This window comes from Chiloscyllium plagiosum, unplaced genomic scaffold (assembly GCF_037043375.1).
Source record: "Chiloscyllium plagiosum isolate Xiang-an unplaced genomic scaffold, Cpla_swu_hap1 HiC_scaffold_48, whole genome shotgun sequence".
Taxonomy (NCBI): Eukaryota; Metazoa; Chordata; class Chondrichthyes; order Orectolobiformes; family Hemiscylliidae; genus Chiloscyllium; species Chiloscyllium plagiosum.
This window is the reverse complement of record NW_028270186.1, coordinates 17,250,182-17,270,580: the sequence shown is the minus strand read 5'-3', so window position 1 is coordinate 17,270,580 and position 20,399 is coordinate 17,250,182. Positions and strand designations below refer to the sequence as shown.

The window sequence follows — 20,399 nt, the reverse complement described above, 5'->3', positions numbered from 1 at the left end:
ACGGAGGGTGGGGAGTGTCTGGGACAGGCTGCCAGAGATAGAGAAACATTTGGACAGGTACATGGACAGGATAGGGACAGAGGGATATGGACCAAACCCAGGCGAATGGGACTGGACGTATTGTGAAAACTGGGCAGCATGGAGAAGTTAGGCTGAAGGGTCTGTTTCCATACTGTAGATCGCACTGGCTCTGAGCTGAGGGAATCCGTCGGTGGGCACCGTGAGCTGCTGGGATCTGGAACTGGCCAATTCCATCGGGACTTGGGTAAGTGCGGCGGAGTGGGGAGGAACATTCGCAGGGATTTGGGGAAGGAACAGTTTGAGGTTACGGTGGAGGGCAGTTCTTGGCAGCAAGCAGGTGTACAAAGGGCAGAAGTGCCTCCTTTGTGCCCCACTGTGATGCCACCCAGCTGAGAAGATGCCAACAGACAGCCTGTGCATGTAGTGGTGTTGTGCAAGGCTCTGGGGGGGGGGGGGGGGGGGGGGGGAGCGGGCGGACATGCTCTGATATTGGATCCCGGGATCAATGTTGTGTCTCTGGACCGGGAGCTGGGAATTTCTCGGGATTCGGCTTAGTGACAATTTCAAACAGTGACAGTTTTTGCCTGGGAGGGCCGCTAGCTGGATTGGGGGAGGAACATTCGGGACCCCTGGCCAGCAGCTCGAGCTGGGGGAACCTGGTTCAAATCCCCACATCGCCCCCGCCTTTGTCTTTGGACAGAAACAGGCATTAAAAGGAAGTGACGGTGGGGAGAGTGTCCGTGAGAGCTCCGACTGAGTCAGATCCTTTCTCCGATGAGCTTTCTGTCTCTCCGGGTGCTGTATGTTCCTCTGTCCGAGTTGACCCATTACATCGTGTCGTTGAGTTGGCTTTCTTGTCTTCAGCAGATCCCTCGTAGCCAAAGTTATGAAAGCAGCCATTTAGGTACGTCTTATCCGGCCGGAATTCCTTAATAGTCTGCTGTTGCAGCAATGGGGCACTTTTGATGCCTGGTCCTGGAAACATAGAGACAGTTTGTTGTTGGAGCGTGATGTGTTTTGGTCTCTACCCAACTGCATGAGTTTAATTTCGGATAAATGTGAGGTGCTGCACTGTGGAAAGGCAAATCAAGGCGAGACTTATACACTTAACAGTAGCTCAGTGGGAGTGTTGCTGAACAAGGAGACCTTGGAGTACAGCTTCATAGCTCCTTGAAAGTGGAATCGCAGGTAGATAGGATAGTGAAGGCAGCGTTTGGTATGCTTTCCTTTATTGGTCAGAGTATTGAGTACAGGAGTTGGGAGGTCATGTTGCGGCTGTACAGGACATTGGTGAGGCCGCTGTTGGAATATTGCGTGCAGTTCTGGTCTCCCTGCTGGAGGCAGGACTTTGTGAAACTTGAGAGGATTCGGAAAAGATTTACAAGGATGTTGCCAGGGTTGGAGGGTTTGACCAAAAGGGAGAGGTCGAATAGGCTGGGGCTGTTTTCCCTGGAGCGTCGGAGGCTGAGGGGTGACCTTATAGAGGTTTATAAAATTATGAGGAGCCTGAATACGGTAAATAGACAAGGTCTTTTCCCTGGGATGGGGGAGTCCAGAACTAGAGGTCATAGGTTTATGGCGAGAGGGCAAAGATATAAAAGAAACAGGAAGGGCAACTTTTTCCTGCACAGGGTGGTACGTGTATGGAATGAGCTGCCAGAGGAAGTGGTGGAGGCTGGTACAATTGCAACATTTAAGAGGCATTTGGATGGGCATATGAATAGGAAGGGTTTGGAGGGATATGGGCCGGGTGCTGGCAGGTGGGACTAGATTGGGTTGGGAATATCTGGGTCAGCATGGACAAGTTGGACCGAGGGGCCTGTTTCCGTGCTGTACATCTCTATAACTCTATGACATCTTTAGGGTCAGCCCTCAACCTCCAGTGAACAAAGTCCCAGCCTCTCTTTATGATTAAACCCTCCATTCCCGGCAACATCCCGGGAAATCGCTTCTGAACTCTCTTCAGCTTGACAATATCCTTCCTATAACAGAGCATTCAGACACATGAGCAAGAGGTGAACAGTGGGATGGAAATTGCGTATGGGAAATAAGTGGTGGGTCTCAGTGAGGATTAGGAAGCAGTGCAGGAAGCCGTAGGGCCTGTTTCAGTGCTGTTATTAAATTGTGGTCAAAAAGTGTGGTGCTGGGAAAGCACAGCAAGTCAGGCAGCATCTGACAAGCAGGAGGGCTGACATTTCGAGCATACACTCTTCATCAAGAACTTGGAGGAGTCCCGAGGGGGCTGAGAGGTAAATGGAATTGGGGGTGGAGCTTGGGGGAAGGTAGCTGGAAATGTGATAGGTGGATGAAGGTGAGGAGGGGCGACGGTGATAGGTCAGAGAGGAGTGTGGGGAGGATAAGTGGGAGGGAAGATGGACAGGTCAAGAGGGCAGTGGAGGGTCAGATCCGGGAATAAGGTGGGCGGGGGAGAGGGGAGGTGAGGAAATCCACATTGATGCCGTGTGGTTGGAGGGTCCCAAAACGAAAGATGAGGCGTTCCTCCTCCAGGTGTCAGGTGGCTAGAATTTGGCGGTGGAGGCGGCCCAGGATTTGCACTGGGTAAAAGCAAATTACTGCGGATGCTGGGATCTGAAACCAAAACAGAAAATGCTGGAAATTCTCAGCAGGTCTGGCAGCATGGAACTGAGAAATAAGAAAGGGATGATCACCTTATTGGGATCGTATTATATAGACCCCACCCAATAGTCAGAGGGAAATTGAGAAACAAACTTGTAAGGAGATCTCAGCTATGTGTAAGAATAATAGGGTGGTTATGGTAGGGGATTTTAACTTTCCAAACATCGACTGGGACTGCCATAGTGTTTAGATGGAGAGGAATTTCTTAAGTGTGTACAAGACAATTTTCTGATTCAGTATGTGGATGTAACAACTAGAGAAGGTGCAAAACCTGACCTACTCTTGGGAAATAAGGCAGGGCAGGTGACTGAGGTGTCAGTGGGGGAGCACTTTGGGGCCAGCGACCATAATTCTATTAGTTTTAAAATAGTGATGGAAAAGGATAGACCAGATCTAAAAGTTGAAGTTCTAAATTGGAGAAAGGCCAATTTTGACGGTATTAGGCAAGAACTTTCGAAAGCTGATTGGAGGCAGATGTTCGCAGGTAAAGGGACGGCTGGAAAATGGGAAGCCTTCATAAATGAGATAACAAGAATCCAGAGAAAGTATATTCCTGTCAGGGTGAAAGAGATGGCTGGTAGGTATAGGGAATGCTGGATGACTAAAGAAATTGAGGGTTTGGTTAAGAAAAAGAAGAAAGTATATGTCAGGTATAGACAGGATAGATCGAGTGAATCCTTAGAAGAGTATAAAGGCAGTCGGGGTGTACTTAGGAGGGAAATCAGAAGGGCAAAACGGGGACATGAGATAGCTTTGGCAAATAGAATTAAGGAGAATCCAAAGGGGTTTTACAAATGTATTAAGGACAAAAGTGTAACTAGGGAGAGAATGGGGCCCCTCAAAGATCAGCAAGGCGGCCTTTATGTGGAGCCACAGAAAATGGGAGAGATACTAAATGAATATTTTGCACCAGTATTTAATGTGGAAAAGGATATGGAAGGTATAGACTGTAGGGAAATAGATGGTGACATCTTGCAAAATGTCCATACTACAGACAAGGAAGTGCTGCATGTCTTAAAACGGTTAAAAGTGGATAAATCCCCAGGACCTGATCAGGTGTACCCGAGAACTCCGTGGGAAGCTAGAGAAGTGATTGCTGCCCTCTTGCTGAGATATTTGTATCATCGATAGTCACAGGTGAGGTGCTGGAAGACTGGAGGTTGACAAACGTAGTGCCATTGTTTAAGAAGGGTGGTAAGGACAAGCCAGGGAACTATAGACCGGTGAGCCTGACCTCAGTGGTGAGCAAGTTGTTGGAGGGAATCCTGAGGGACAGGATGTACATGTATTTGGAAAGACAAGGACTGATTAGGGATAGTCAACATGGCTTTGTGCGTGTGTAATCATGTCTCACAAACTTGATTGAGTTTTTTGATGAAGTAACAAAGAAGATTGATGAGGGCAGAGCAGTAGATGTGATCTATATGGACTTCAGTAAGGTGTTCGACAAGGTTCCCCATGGGAGATTGGTTAGCAAGGTTAGATCTCATGGAATACAGGGAGAACTAGCCATTTGGATACAGAACTGGCTCAAAGGGAGAAGACAGAGGGTGGTGGGGGAGGGTCGTTTTTCAGACTGGAGGCCTGTGACCAGTGGAGTGTCATAAGGATCGGTGCTGGGCCCTCTACTTTTTGTCATTTACATAAATGATTTGGATGCAAGCATAAGAGGTACAGTTAGTAAGTTTGCAGAGGACACCAAAATTGGAGGTGTAGTGGACAGCGAAGAGGGTTACCTCAGATTACAACAGGATCTGGACCAGATGGGCCAATGGGCTGAGAAGTGGCAGATGGAGTTTAATTCAGATAAATGTGAGGTGCTGCACTTTGGGAAAGCAAATCTTAGCAAGACTTATACACTTAATGGTAAGGTCCTAGGGAGTGTTGCTGAACAAAGAGACCTTGGAGTGCAGGTTCACAGCTCCTTGAAAGTGGAGTCGCAGGTAGATAGGATAGTGAAGAAGGCGTTTGGTATGCTTTCCTTTATTGGTCAGAGTATTGAGTACAGGAGTTGGGTATTGAGTCCTTCGTCCTGGTGAGTTGTTGTCTGAGAGTGGCTGTTGGTTTGTGTGCTGTTATGAGTCCTCGTGGTCGCAGTAGTCTGGCTGTCAGTTCGGAAATGTTTTTGATGTATGGTAGTGTGGCTAGTCCTTTGGGTTGTGGCATGTCCTCATTCCGTTGTCTTTCCCTGAGGCATCTGTTGATGAAATTGCGGGGGTATCCGTTTTTGTCGAATACATTGCATAGGTGTTCTTCTTCCTCTTTTTGCAGTTCTGGTGTACTGCAGTGTGTTGTGGCCCTTTTGAACAGTGTCTTGATGCAACTTCTTTTGTGTGTGTTGGGGTGGTTGCTTTCGTAGTTTAGGACTTGGTCTGTGTGTGTGGCTTTCCTATATACCTTTGTGGTGAATTCTCGGTTCGGTGTTCTCTGTACCATCACGTCTAGGAATGGGAGTTGGTTGTCCTTTTCTTCCTCTCTAGTGAATCGGATTCCTGTGAGTGTGGCGTTGACGAGCCGGTGTGTGTTCTCTATTTCTGTGTTTTTAATGATTACAAAATGGTGTCATCTACAAATCTGACCCAGAGTTTGGGTTGACTTTGCAGTAAGACTGTTTGTTCTAACCTTTGCATTACCGCTTCTGCTATGAGTCCAGAGATGGGTGAGTCCATGGGTGTGCCATTGATTTGTTCATATATTTGGTTGTTGAAGGGCCAAACTCAAACTCAAACCCAAACCCTCGATTCCTGGCAAATCTTTTCAGTACTCTTTCTAGTTTAATGATATCCTTTCGACAGGAGGGCTACCAGAATGGCACACAGGACTCCAAATGTGGCCTCACTGGAACAAGACATCCGTTTGCACAAAAACTCAATTATTCCCCAATGCTCAGACAACAGCACACCTTTGCCCCCCCCCCCACCACCCTGTGAGGGCTAACACCAGAGAGAGGGAGGAAGAGACAGGGAACTAAAAACTCTTGTTGAGGAGAGAATGAACATCAGCATTGTTGGGAACTCAAACATCAGAGACTGCAGGTATAAAAATGAAGTTTATTTTGACCAAGAGTTGAGTTATCAAACATGCCCCAAGCAGCTGACAATGACAGTTCATTTCGTTTTTACATTCATTCAATGCACAGGTCATAATGAGGAAGAGAGCACCAGGAATAAAAATCAAATTGGAGAGAGATGATATTGCTATTTTTACGCAAGTGCATTTTCTGTACAAGCAAACGGCATACTCAACAGGTCAGGCAGAAACCCTGAACAGCACCTGCACCAGACTCCCTGGCAATGCCACCCCAACATCCGCCAGAGACTTTCAAAAAGGGAAAAAAAATATACTTGTGAAAAGGTTTCTCATTGCTGAAAGCCACCTTCTGCAGCACTGCTCCTCAGAAAGGTAGGGCGTAGGCCTTGATCTAAATTGGGGGTGGGGGGGGGGGGGGGGGGGGTTGTGCCAGTATTTGACCCAAAAGGCCAGCGGTACATACCATCACTGAATGAGGTAACCTCGAGAGACGGTGGGGGCGGGAAGAGGGGACAGGTTCAACCAACCGGTCTGAACCAGGGTTTGGCAGCATTGCAGCACGTGGGTGGGAGGGGAGGAGACCATAACCAGACCGGACACGACATTAATTATCAACATTGAAAGGCAGCTTCTCTAACCCAACATAATAGTGTTCTCGCAAGTGAGGTGAGGAGTGAGACTTTGGCGTTACCTTGGCCCCAGTCACATGAGGAAAGCACGTGAAAGGAAGGGCCAAATTCATTATCAGGCTGATCCCTTGCAGAGTCAACATGAGCCTAAGACTAGGTCACCCATTCCCTTTCTTTCTCCCCCCCACCTACCTTTTCACAGTGTTGCTGGAAAGACACGTTTTTAGCAAAGCTTTTCAACTCGCACAGTCACGAGGCCCACTTTATAAACTGAAAGCGAGGCCTGGCAGTTAACTGCCGGAACGTTCTCCGGGGTTGACGCCTCTACCGCAGCTCACTTGGCAAGCAGCCAGTGCACTTTCTTCTCAAACAGTATTAAAGACAGCAGCTACCTACTTCCTCCACCGCCCTTAAAATTGCCAGGTGTCCTGACGGCATGCAAGACGTACACGTCTTGACGAAGAGGAGGCTTCAAGCAGCACTCGAGGTTCTGGGAAAGTTAGCTTTAACCCTCGGCCGATCGAGAAGCCGATCTCAGTCAGACCCGGAACCCAGGGTAACCTCCCTGGGTTGCGCAGACCTGCAACCCCCTAACTAAAAATACCACCCATCGTCCACGAGAAACAGAGGTGATTGTCGGCAGTTGCATACAGCAGCTCAGACATTTGGAAGCCTTCCTGACCAAATACTCGGTTGGTAAACTCAACCTGCAAAGCGCGTCTCGGGGATAAAAGGGGTCAGTCTCAGTGCTTTTCAGTGGAGCTCTCCTAGATTGGGTGGTTGCATTCTCTGGGCTGCCCCCGTAATACCTGGACCCTTGAACAAAATCTGCAACGAGAAAAAGAGCAATTCAAATATCAACTCTTCACACAATGATCCCAGGAACCTTTTTCCTTCTCTCCGCTGTCTCTTGGAACACGCGAACTCAATTCCACTAGCGTTTTCACACAAGGCCTCCGTGTGTTCGATGACGGACAGCTCCTTCTTTGGGGTCCCTTCCCAGAAAAGGGGCTTCCCCTCGGATCGAAAGCAGGAACGTGGTGAAAGCCGACTATTTCCGAAGAGGATGGGAGAAGTCGGGAGTCACAAGCGTTCCAAACTGGCCATCCAACCCAAGGTGATGGAGAGTGTTGCAGTGATTGATCCCAGTCGGTTCTGTGCACAGGCTTTACAAGATGTCGCCTCGCCTCCGTCAGTCTAGAACCCACAGTCACTTGCCTGGAATTAAAACCGGGGTTGCACACATTATGTTTGCGCTGTTACGTTCAGTGCAGGTGGACGTGGGTGCAGTGCGGGTTGGGTGCCAGGATCCCAACTTCAAGTTGACAAACCATTGGAGACGTCGGAATCTCTCAGTCCGTGTCCGACAAACATTTGGAAAACAAACCTCGATGTTTCTCAAAAGTCAAAACCGTTGCACCGTGCCGCATCAGGTAATGCGGGGATTCTGTACCTACTTGTAAATCTCTCTCTCTCTCATATATATTTATTAAATTATATAAAATAATCTGTAGTCATTTTAATATACAACACCAGCCCTAAAACGCTGGTGAATAACTGTCGGCTATTCACCAAAAATAATTTGGCCCAGAGAAGACAATGGGTGGATGAGTCAGGTATCCAGTTGAAGGCTGGAAGTCCCAACATTTTGTTTGTGATTTCAGTACCTTTTATAAAGACAATCCAATATTTTTCTCCATCCCACAACCCTCCAAACCTGAGCCTCAAATCCATTATATTACAGTGTAACGCTCCAAACTGGTCACCAGATCAGTGAGGTTCAAAGGTCAATTTGCTCACATGACCACTTCATAGCCACCATTCCAAGCTGGGCACACTTTCGAGGACTGATCATTTCTTTCCCCCCAAAAATTATTTCACAAGACCTCCCATTTATTGCCCCCTTGATCCGCTGCAGTCTGTGGGGTGGGGTGTAGGGACCCCCCCCGCCAGACACACAGCGCCCTCAGGGAGGGAGTCCCAGGATTCTGACCCAGTGACACTGAAGAAACGGCCGATATATTCCCAAGTCAGGACGGTGAGGGGCTCGGAGGGGAACTTGCAGGGGGTGGTGTTCCCATGTACCTGCTGCCCCTTGTCCTTCCCGATGGAAGTGGGGTTTGGAAGTTCCTGTCTGAGCAGCCTGGGGGAAGTTGCTGCAGTGCGTCTTGTAGATGGTACCCACTGCTGCTACTGAGCCTCAGTTACAGCAAGTCAACTCTCTTTTGGACAGACATTACACCGAGAGACCCCTTTCAGATGGCTGGTCAGCGAGGGTTAACAATTAGTCAGTGAAGTCTTAAAAATCAGACATCCTCAAAAAAAAACAAAATCACGACAAACTATTATTAAACGTCAACCGCTGTCCATCTGTGTTCATTTAGAGGAAGGCACTGGATTTGGCAAAGATCAAAAGGGGAGGTAAAGAGACAAGAGGATCATATTGGAGTGGAGCAGAAGCTAAAATCGGCTCCAAGGCAACCAATCAACGCACACCCCTTCTAAAAACTAGATTGTTAATACACACACCTCTAAAACAAAACAAAAATCATTTGCTTCTGCACTGACTCACCCCTCAGTCAGAAAGCCCCAGAGTACCTCTGCGATTCAGATGTCTATCAGCTTTGGTGGGTCGCAGGAGTCAAAGGTTACAGACTAAGTAAGAATGGGCAGGGGGAAGAGGAGAGATGCTTGTTTGGAGATTCCCCCAACCCTGAATTTGAGTGTTTTTAAACACGGGTACGATTCTGCTCTGACCAAACCCCCTCCGCTCCATGATCGCAGACAGAACTGCATTGGGTCAGGTGGAAAGACTCGGAGCGAGACTTCCTTTCTTTCGGGGGGGGGGGGGGGAATGGCGCTGTCGGAGGGGGCTCCGGTCACCACTTGGAGGAGATTTGGACAGGGGAGGGGATATGACCCAACACACTCAACATCCGTTAACAGCAGTAATGATAAAAATCAAACCACTCTCCAGGCTGGGACTAGTTGTAAAGCAGGACGTGTAATGGCTCAGGTCGCAGCACGGTGGTGGTGGGGGGAGATCGGATTCCCCCACCCCCTCGGTCACACCCGCTCGGCCTTCCTCACGGGTTGGTACGAGACCCTCAGGATGTTAGGCGTCTCCTCCATCACCCGCACCAACAGGTTGTCGATGTACTTCTCCAGCTCCTGCACATGAGAGTCCTTCTTGGATATGGTCTCCTTCTGCTTCAGCACCAGCTGGATCAGCTCATCGTGGGTCAGCTGGGCATAGGCAGCCGCTGGGTCCAAGGGGTCATAGTCCTACAGCCCGGCCGGGGTAACGGGGGAAAAGAGCGGGGAGAGGGCGGGGGCGATGGGGAGAGGGCGGGGGCGATGGGGAGAGGGCGGGGGCGATGGGGAGAGGGCGGGGGCGATGGGGAGAGGGCGGGGGCGATGGGGAGAGGGCGGGGGCGATGGGGAGAGGGCGGGGGCGATGGGGAGAGGGCGGGGGCGATGGGGAGAGGGCGGGGGCGATGGGGAGAGGGCGGGGGCGATGGGGAGAGGGCGGGGGCGATGGGGAGAGGGCGGGGGCGATGGGGAGAGGGCGGGGGCGATGGGGAGAGGGCGGGGGCGATGGGGAGAGGGCGGGGGCGATGGGGAGAGGGCGGGGGCGATGGGGAGAGGGCGGGGGCGATGGGGAGAGGGCGGGGGCGATGGGGAGAGGGCGGGGGCGATGGGGAGAGGGCGGGGGCGATGGGGAGAGGGCGGGGGCGATGGGGAGAGGGCGGGGGCGATGGGGAGAGGGCGGGGGCGATGGGGAGAGGGCGGGGGCGATGGGGAGAGGGCGGGGGCGATGGGGAGAGGGCGGGGGCGATGGGGAGAGGGCGGGGGCGATGGGGAGAGGGCGGGGGCGATGGGGAGAGGGCGGGGGCGATGGGGAGAGGGCGGGGGCGATGGGGAGAGGGCGGGGGCGATGGGGAGAGGGCGGGGGCGATGGGGAGAGGGCGGGGGCGATGGGGAGAGGGCGGGGGCGATGGGGAGAGGGCGGGGGCGATGGGGAGAGGGCGGGGGCGATGGGGAGAGGGCGGGGGCGATGGGGAGAGGGCGGGGGCGATGGGGAGAGGGCGGGGGCGATGGGGAGAGGGCGGGGGCGATGGGGAGAGGGCGGGGGCGATGGGGAGAGGGCGGGGGCGATGGGGAGAGGGCGGGGGCGATGGGGAGAGGGCGGGGGCGATGGGGAGAGGGCGGGGGCGATGGGGAGAGGGCGGGGGCGATGGGGAGAGGGCGGGGGCGATGGGGAGAGGGCGGGGGCGATGGGGAGAGGGCGGGGGCGATGGGGAGAGGGCGGGGGCGATGGGGAGAGGGCGGGGGCGATGGGGAGAGGGCGGGGGCGATGGGGAGAGGGCGGGGGCGATGGGGAGAGGGCGGGGGCGATGGGGAGAGGGCGGGGGCGATGGGGAGAGGGCGGGGGCGATGGGGAGAGGGCGGGGGCGATGGGGAGAGGGCGGGGGCGATGGGGAGAGGGCGGGGGCGATGGGGAGAGGGCGGGGGCGATGGGGAGAGGGCGGGGGCGATGGGGAGAGGGCGGGGGCGATGGGGAGAGGGCGGGGGCGATGGGGAGAGGGCGGGGGCGATGGGGAGAGGGCGGGGGCGATGGGGAGAGGGCGGGGGCGATGGGGAGAGGGCGGGGGCGATGGGGAGAGGGCGGGGGCGATGGGGAGAGGGCGGGGGCGATGGGGAGAGGGCGGGGGCGATGGGGAGAGGGCGGGGGCGATGGGGAGAGGGCGGGGGCGATGGGGAGAGGGCGGGGGCGATGGGGAGAGGGCGGGGGCGATGGGGAGAGGGCGGGGGCGATGGGGAGAGGGCGGGGGCGATGGGGAGAGGGCGGGGAAGGGCGGGGGCGATGGGGAGAGAGCGGGGGCGATGGGGAGAGAGCGGGGGCGATGGGGAGAGAGCGGGGGCGATGGGGAGAGAGCGGGGGCGATGGGGAGAGAGCGGGGGCGATGGGGAGAGAGCGGGGGCGATGGGGAGAGAGCGGGGGCGATGGGGAGAGAGCGGGGGCGATGGGGAGAGAGCGGGGGCGATGGGGAGAGAGCGGGGGCGATGGGGAGAGAGCGGGGGCGATGGGGAGAGAGCGGGGGCGATGGGGAGAGAGCGGGGGCGATGGGGAGAGAGCGGGGGCGATGGGGAGAGAGCGGGGAAGGGCGGGGGCGATGGGGAGAGAGCGGGGGCGATGGGGAGAGAGCGGGGGCGATGGGGAGAGAGCGGGGGCGATGGGGAGAGAGCGGGGGCGATGGGGAGAGAGCGGGGGCGATGGGGAGAGAGCGGGGGCGATGGGGAGAGAGCGGGGGCGATGGGGAGAGAGCGGGGGCGATGGGGAGAGAGCGGGGGCGATGGGGAGAGAGCGGGGGCGATGGGGAGAGAGCGGGGGCGATGGGGAGAGAGCGGGGGCGATGGGGAGAGAGCGGGGGCGATGGGGAGAGAGCGGGGGCGATGGGGAGAGAGCGGGGGCGATGGGGAGAGAGCGGGGGCGATGGGGAGAGAGCGGGGGCGATGGGGAGAGAGCGGGGAAGGGCGGGGGCGATGGGGAGAGAGCGGGGGCGATGGGGAGAGAGCGGGGGCGATGGGGAGAGAGCGGGGGCGATGGGGAGAGAGCGGGGGCGATGGGGAGAGAGCGGGGGCGATGGGGAGAGAGCGGGGGCGATGGGGAGAGAGCGGGGGCGATGGGGAGAGAGCGGGGGCGATGGGGAGAGAGCGGGGGCGATGGGGAGAGAGCGGGGGCGATGGGGAGAGAGCGGGGGCGATGGGGAGAGAGCGGGGAAGGGCGGGGGCGATGGGGAGAGAGCGGGGAAGGGCGGGGGCGATGGGGAGAGAGCGGGGAAGGGCGGGGGCGATGGGGAGAGAGCGGGGAAGGGCGGGGGCGATGGGGAGAGAGCGGGGAAGGGCGGGGGCGATGGGGAGAGAGCGGGGAAGGGCGGGGGCGATGGGGAGAGAGCGGGGAAGGGCGGGGGCGATGGGGAGAGAGCGGGGAAGGGCGGGGGCGATGGGGAGAGAGCGGGGAAGGGCGGGGGCGATGGGGAGAGAGCGGGGAAGGGCGGGGGCGATGGGGAGAGAGCGGGGAAGGGCGGGGGCGATGGGGAGAGAGCGGGGAAGGGCGGGGGCGATGGGGAGAGAGCGGGGAAGGGCGGGGGCGATGGGGAGAGAGCGGGGAAGGGCGGGGGCGATGGGGAGAGAGCGGGGAAGGGCGGGGGCGATGGGGAGAGAGCGGGGAAGGGCGGGGGCGATGGGGAGAGAGCGGGGAAGGGCGGGGGCGATGGGGAGAGAGCGGGGAAGGGCGGGGGCGATGGGGAGAGAGCGGGGAAGGGCGGGGGCGATGGGGAGAGAGCGGGGAAGGGCGGGGGCGATGGGGAGAGAGCGGGGAAGGGCGGGGGCGATGGGGAGAGAGCGGGGAAGGGCGGGGGCGATGGGGAGAGAGCGGGGAAGGGCGGGGGCGATGGGGAGAGAGCGGGGAAGGGCGGGGGCGATGGGGAGAGAGCGGGGAAGGGCGGGGGCGATGGGGAGAGAGCGGGGAAGGGCGGGGGCGATGGGGAGAGAGCGGGGAAGGGCGGGGGCGATGGGGAGAGAGCGGGGAAGGGCGGGGGGCGATGGGGAGAGAGCGGGGAAGGGCGGGGGCGATGGGGAGAGAGCGGGGAAGGGCGGGGGCGATGGGGAGAGAGCGGGGAAGGGCGGGGGCGATGGGGAGAGAGCGGGGAAGGGCGGGGGCGATGGGGAGAGAGCGGGGAAGGGCGGGGGCGATGGGGAGAGAGCGGGGAAGGGCGGGGGCGATGGGGAGAGAGCGGGGAAGGGCGGGGGCGATGGGGAGAGAGTGGGGAAGGGCGGGGGCGATGGGGAGAGAGTGGGGAAGGGCGGGGGCGATGGGGAGAGAGTGGGGAAGGGCGGGGGCGATGGGGAGAGAGTGGGGAAGGGCGGGGGCGATGGGGAGAGAGTGGGGAAGGGCGGGGGCGATGGGGAGAGAGTGGGGGAAGGCGGGGGCGATGGGGAGAGAGTGGGGAAGGTGGGGGGGGGGAAAAGAGAGAGAGGATGAAAAAGAGAAGAGGGGAAGGAAAGAAAGATAGATGTCAAGATTAAAAACAGTTGGAGCAAAGGCCTGATCGGTCTCTGGTTTCAGATTCACCACCAGGAATATTAACACATGAAAAATGAAGTTTTTTGAAGAAGTCATGACTGGGAATTCAGATGGGAATCTTCTGCAACATCCTGCAGCATGCCTTACTGCACGCCTCTTACCTACCCCTGTCCACTGCCAGGTATGTAGAAGATGGGAGCAGGCCATTCGGGCCCCTCCATCCTCTTCTGTACAATGGGGTGTGATTGCAACCTCAACGCCAATTCCCCTCACCCACCTCAAAAACCAGAACGAACTTGGGGTTGGACTTGGCAGCGATCCATCCCCAGCAGCTCTCTGGGAATGGGCGAAGAACATTCGGTATGCCTTTGGGGGTTTTGCACCCAGCTCCGTCTCTGATCGAACGTCCCCCATTCAGAGACCAGAGGGAACAGCCCTCCCGCCGGCCTGCCCATCAAGGTCCCTCTCAGCTGCTTTTGGCAGCGTTGAAGATGGAGTCATAGAAATGTACAGAATGGAACCAGAACCTTCGGTCCAACCCGTCCATGCTGACCCAGAAACCCCAACCCCATCTAGCCCCATTTGCCAGCACCCGGCCCATATCCCTCCAAACCCTTCCTATTCGTATACCCATCCAGATGCTTTTTAAATGCTGTCATTGTTCCCAGCCTCCACCACATCCTCTGGCAGCTCATTCCATACACGTACCACCGTCTGTGTGAAAACATTGCCCCTTAGGTCTCTTTTATATCTTTCCCCTCTCACCCTAAACCTATGCCCCTCTAGGTCTGGACTCCCCCACCCCAGGGAAAAGACTTTGTCTATTTATCCTATCCATGCCCCTCATAATTTTGTAAACCTCATTAAGGTCACCCCTCAGCCTCCGACGCTCCAGGGAAAACAGCCCCGGCCTATTCAGCCTCTCCCTGTAGCTCAAACCCTCCAACATCCTTGTCAATCTTTTCTGAACCCTTTCAAGTTTCACAACATCTTTCTGATAGGAAGGAGACCAGAATTGCACACGATATTCCAACAGTGGCCTAACCAATATCCTCTACAGCCGCCTCAAACAAAATTTTTTTTTAAAATCCACAGAGACAGACAGAAACGTGTCCCGATTATCCGCACAAGTCAGCCAGCCTCACCTTCGGACAGGTCAGTCTCTCGCTGAGGGTCACCGCCACCCGTCCAGAAGGTTTGGTCGCGATGGTGTCCAACACCTTGAAGCGGGTCTTCAGGGTCTCCTCTGAGCTCACGTCGTGCAGCTTGGGCTCGGCATTGGTCATGGGCTTGACGGGATGAGGCCTACGGGATGAGAGATCATTCAAACCGCCCAGTCGTTCAGAAACCTGCATGGCATTCAGCGACTCGAGCCAATTCGCCAGTCGCTCACCCGCCCACAATTCGTGTCAGGGCATATTTTGGGGTTTTTTTTTTTGTTTGGAGGGAGGGTGGGGGAGATGGTCAGAAACGGCAGGCAGACCTGCCCACCGCAGAATGCTACACTGTGTTTCAGCCGTGATTGTAAAACCTGACCTCGGCTCATTCAACCAGACTTAGAGTCACAGAGTCATAGAGATGTACAGCACAGAAACAGACCCTTCGGTCCAACCCGTCCATGCCGACCCAGATATCCCAACCCAATCTAGTCCCACCTGCCAGCACCCAGCCCATGTCCCTCCAAACCCTTCCTATTCATATACCCATCCAAATGCCTCTTAAATGTTGCAATTGTACCAGCCTCCACCACTTCCTCTGGCAGCTCATTCCATACACGTACCACCCTCTGCGTGAAAAAGTTGCCCCTTAGGTCTCTTTTATAGCTTTCCCCTCTCACCCTCAACCGATGCCCTCTAGTTCTGGACTCCCCGATGCCAGGGAAAAGACTTTGTCTATTTATCCTATCCATGCCCTCATAATTTTGTAAACCTCTATAAGGTCACCCCTCAGCCTCCGACGCTCCAGGGAAAACAGCCCCAGCCTGTTCAACCTCTCCCTATAGCTCAAACCCTCCAACCCTGGCAACATCCTCGTAAATCTTTTCTGAACCCTTTCAAGTTTCACATCTTTCCCATAGGAAGGAGACCAGAATTGCACGCAATATTCCAACAGTGGCCTAACCAATGTCCTGTACAGCCGCAACATTAGATTAGATTAGATTAGATTACTTTACAGTGTGGAAACAGGCCCTTCGGCCCAACAAGTCCACACCGCCCCGCCGAAGCGCAAACCACCCATACCCCTACCCCTACATTTACCCCTTACCTAACACTATGGGCAATTTAGCATGGCCAATTTACCTGACCTGCACATCTTTGGCCTGTGGGAGGAAACCGGAGCACCTGGAGGAAACCCACGCAGACACGGGGAGAATGTGCAAACTCCACACAGTCAGTCGCCTGAGGCGGGAATTGAACCCGGATCTCTGGCGCTGCGAGGCAGCAGTGCTAACCACTGTGCCACCGTGCCGCCCACTAAGTTATGGAGATGTACAGCACGGAAACAGACCCTTCGGTCCAACACGTCCATGCTCCATATGGAGGGTCAGTGTGGACTCAACTGGGCTGAATGGCCTACTTTTTACACTGTAGGGATTCTATGATCAACTGAAGACAAGGACCAATACAGTTTAGTACAGGCTACTACTGGCAAGGCTAACATTTACTGTCCACCCTCAGTGCACTCCACAAGGTAGCCAGCTCAGTGCTGGTTATACCACTGAACACCAAAGGAAGATGGTTAGATTCTCCCACCCATTCGCAGAGACGGCCAGTCACTGGTAATAATTTTATCATCAGCCACTGCTCAGCCCAAGCCTGGATATTGTCCAGATCTTGTTGCATTTGAACATAGACTGCCTCAGGATCTGAATGGTGCTGAACATTGCACGTCCCCACTTCTGACCTTATGATGGAGCAAAGGTTAATGTTCAAGCAGCTGGAGATGGTGGGCTGAGGACACATCCCTGCGGAGGTCTTGCAGGACAGCGGCAGTGTCCCAACCTCTGAACCAGGAGCTTGGGTTCAAGTTGCACCCGCTCCAGAGGTTCCAGTTTTGCTACAGCTCCTTGATGCCGCAAGTCTGTCCAGTGCAGCCTTGCTGCAAAAGAGCGGTCAGCTCTCCCCTCCCCTCTGGAAGTCGGCCCCTTTTGTCCGTGTTTGAACCAAGGTTGTAATGAGGTCAGGAGCTGAGTGACCCTGGCGAAACCCAAACTGGGGGGTCACTGAGCAGGTTATTGCTGAGTAAGTGCTGCTTGATAGCCCGGTTGATGACACCTTCCATCACTTTACAGAGTGGAGACTGGGGCAGGAATCGGCTAGGTTGAATTGGTCTTGGTTCTTATTTACAGGACACATCTTTTCACATGGAAGAGAGTTTTGCAATTATGGCTTTGACGAGTGTTTGATGGGGGGGGGGACAGTGGAGAGGGAACTTTACTGTGTATCCAACCCTGTGCTGTCCCTATCCTGGGAGTATTTGATGGGCGACTGTGTAGAGGGAGCTTTACTCTGTATCTAACCCCGTGCTGTCCCTGTCCTGGGAGTGTTTGATGGGGGGACAGTGTAGAGAGAGCTTTACTCTGTATCTAACCCCGTGCTGTTCCTGTCCTGGGAGTGTTTGATGGGGGGGACAGTGGAGAGAGACCTTTACTCTGTATCTAACCCCGTGTTGTCCCTGTCCTGGGAGTGTTTGATGGGGGGGACAGTGGAGAGAGACCTTTACTCTGTATCTAACCCCGTGTTGTCCCTGTCCTGGGAGTGTTTGATGGGGGGGGACAGTGGAGAGAGACCTTTACTCTGTATCTAACCCCGTGCTGTCCCTGTCCTGGGAATGTTTGATGGGGGACAGTATAGATGAGCATCAGCAGCCCCGCTGCCCTGAAATTGTGACAAAGACAGACATCTCTGGATGTTGCCTCTGGAGAAGGCCTCAGGGTAGGGGGAAGAGTTCTGGCTCACTTCTCAAACCTGACATCCAGGGATGCGTGGGCGAGGTGGGTAAGAAAATGCTGTGGTTACGGGCATAGGGTGGGATGCTCTTCGTAGGGGGGAGGGTCAGTGCAAACTCGACAGGCCAAATGCCCTCAGCCTGCACGACAGTGATCCTACATGCTACAGTCATCGTTTGCCAGCATAACCATGGCTGAGGATAATAAAATAAAACAAATTTAACCCAAGCCAAGGTTTGGATGACGTCACAGAGTCATATAGCAGACAAACAGACCCTTCGGTCCTGCCAGTCCGTGTTGACCCTAATTCCAAACTAAACTAATCCCACCTGCCTGCTCCTGGCCCACAACCCTCCAAACATTTCTTATTCATTTACTTATCCAAATGTTTTTGAATGTTGTAACCATACCCACACCCACCACTTCCTCGCCATGTTCATTCCACACACAAATCACTGCGTAGAAAGCGTAGACCTTCATGCCTTGAATAAATCTTTCTCCTCTGACGTTACAAATATGGACCCTGAGTCCCGAAATTCCCCCATGCTAGGGAAAAGACACCTGTCATTCACCTTATCTACACCCCTCATGGTTTTATAAACCTCTGCAAGGTCACGGTCACCCCAAAGGAGGGACGGAGCTTTGGGGGAGGTTTTAGGCAATACTTGGAGCTAGCCGGACCTCACCTGCGTCTGGAAGGTACAGCTGACTCACTGTTCAGGGAATCGATTGGCTGTGTCTCCGTGGGCAAAACTTTAGCCTGAGGCAGCCTCTTCCGGTCAGAAAGTCCCGGTTCAGGAGGATTCACTGAGCGAGCGGCACTGATCATGGGCGAGGACGATGGGGACAGGAGCGGGGGGGACGGGGAGAGGAGGAGCGACAGGGCCGGAGGTGAAGGAGCACGAGAGGCCGGGAGGAGGGAAGGAGCGAGGGCGACCGGGCTCGGGGACTGCTCCCAGCGAGGGCCCACGGGGGTTGGCTCGGTCAAAGGCTCCTCCAGGGGCGCTGCGACCTCGGCCAGGCCGCCCCTCCACCCCACCTCCCCAGCCGGCCCGGCGGCCATCTTGCCCGTGTGGGAAGGGTCACCATTCCAAGCCAGGGGCTCCTCCGGGAGAGCGGGCAGTGCACGGGGAAACTCGGAGGTGTCCGGACAGACCTCCTCGTTCTCCTTCAGTCCTGCGGTCACCGGGATGGGGCGCTCGGCATTCTCACAGCCAGACCCCCTTCCCTGAGGGGAAGGGCCCACGCCGGGCTGGCCTTCTGGAGAAGGGGGTGGGTCCACCCGGGCCGCGCGCCTGGGCACCGGGACAGGGAGCCCTGGTGTGGGTGTCCCGCCCCTCGGAGGGACTGCAGGGGGCTCCCGGAGGGTTGAGGAGACAGTGCTCACCAGGGACGGGAATGAGTGGGAGACAGCACCCCCTGGGGACTGGGGCGAGGGGGACGGGGAGATGGTGCTGACAGCACCTCCCAGGGATGGGGGTGAGGGGGAGTCAGTGCTCCCCGGGGATGGGAGTGAGGGGGAGACAGTGTCCACTGGGGAATGGGGTGAGGGGGACGGGAAAGTGGTGGTGACAGGGCCCCCTGGGGACGAAGAGGTCGTAGTGACAGGGCCCCCTGGGGACGGGGGTGATGAGGAGACAGCGCCCCCGGAGGATGGGAGTGAGGGGGAGTCAGTGCTCCCCGGGGATGGGAGTGAGGGGGAGACAGTGTCCACTGGGGACTGGGGTGAGGGGGACGGGAAAGTGGTGGTGACAGGGCCCCCTAGGGACGAGGAGGTGGTGACAGCGCCCCCTGGGGACGAGGAGGTGGTGACAGCGTCCCCTGGGGACAGGGGTGAGGAGTCTGGGTGAAGAGAGGCCCATGGCTCCGGGGTGCCAGCCAGCCTGGGATCCTGGGATGGGGGCCGTGTCTCCCTGCCTTCTGACCCCTCTCCCACCACCCTCGGGCTCCCAGGTGACCCCTGGCCCCCACCCGTCCCTGGGCTCCCATGGGTCAACTCCCAGAAGAGGTCTTCGGCGGGCGTCCTGTTGCCCTCCCTGAATGGCGCCCTCTGCCTTTTGAGCTTGATGGAGGCCTCTGAGGTATTAGGAGAGCAGGATGAGGATGAGGAGGAAGAGTTGGGAAGAGGGGGCAGGGGGGAGGCCCACACTGTTGTCCTGGAGTCTGAGGAGGGGGAGCGCAGGAACGGGACGTCCTGGAGGACCGGGGTCAGGTCAAAGGGGTGGGCCCGAGCCGAGAGGAGCGGGGGAGAGGGTGATGAGGTTCCGGCTCCGGTTTCAGCCTTCGGAGACACCTCCAATCTGCGGAGAGAGGACAGAAGACTCGTCAGAGGGCCCCCTGCTTCTCCCAGGAACGTCACTGCCTCGAGAACAATAAGAAAGGGACAGGATCTGAGCTAAGGAAAATGGAAGCAGGGATGGGGGGAGGGAACTCTAATCTTGCCTCACGCTGTCCTCAGAACAATACCCCGATGGAAGAAACAACCCATTCTCAAGGAGGTATTAGAAATCAGAGAGAGCGAGAGCTGGGAACCAGAGAGGGGGAGGGGAGACTGGGAACCAGAGAGACTGGGAACCAGAGAGGGGGGGGGGGGGGGGAGACTGGGAACCAGAGAGAGGGAGAGAGAGAGAGAGAGAGAGAGATTAGAAATCAGAGAGAGAGAGGGAGATTGGAAACCTGAGAGAGGGAGTGATTAGAAATCAGAGAGAGATTAGAAATCAGAGAGAGAGAGAGATATTAGAAATCAGATCTCTCTCTCTATTAGAAATCAGAGAGACAGACCGAGCGGAGAGAGAGCAAGAGATAGACGGTGATGTCGAGGGATCTGGGTGACCCAGTATGTGAACCTCAACAATTTAGTGTGCAGCTGAAGCAAGTGATTGGGAAAGCTAACAGAGTATTGGCCTCGACCAAGACGGAGAGGGAAGGGGTTTTACACAATGTACAAGTCAGTCAGGATCCCGTCACATCCTCATGGAAGCTCAGTACGCACCAGGAGTGCCGGGGGAAGCTCGTGTCTCCTACTGAAAGGATGGGAGCGCGC

The 20,399-nt window shown here is 56.2% G+C and overlaps 1 protein-coding gene and 1 long non-coding RNA gene across 2 annotated transcripts in view; both read right to left on the bottom strand.

Moving 5' to 3' along the window:
- Positions 1 to 5,688: 5,688 nt before the first annotated feature.
- LOC148135702 (uncharacterized) overlaps positions 5,689 to 20,399 on the bottom strand; it is a 57,813-nt gene continuing 43,102 nt past the window's right edge. The window contains exon 2 of the long non-coding RNA XR_015754923.1: positions 5,689 to 8,402. This is a non-coding gene — a long non-coding RNA (uncharacterized LOC148135702). The remainder of the gene's footprint in view (positions 8,403 to 20,399) is intronic.
- The window catches only part of LOC122542982 (uncharacterized), a 28,106-nt gene continuing 13,395 nt past the window's right edge, over positions 5,689 to 20,399 (bottom strand). Inside the window, exons 4-6 of the mRNA XM_087984452.1 lie at positions 18,043 to 19,656; positions 14,553 to 14,712; positions 5,689 to 9,602 (exon numbers count right to left, since the gene is read on the bottom strand). Of these exons, the coding sequence (XP_087840578.1) occupies positions 9,384 to 9,602; positions 14,553 to 14,712; positions 18,043 to 19,656 (1,993 nt within the window). The 3' untranslated portion in view covers positions 5,689 to 9,383. The remainder of the gene's footprint in view (positions 9,603 to 14,552; positions 14,713 to 18,042; positions 19,657 to 20,399) is intronic.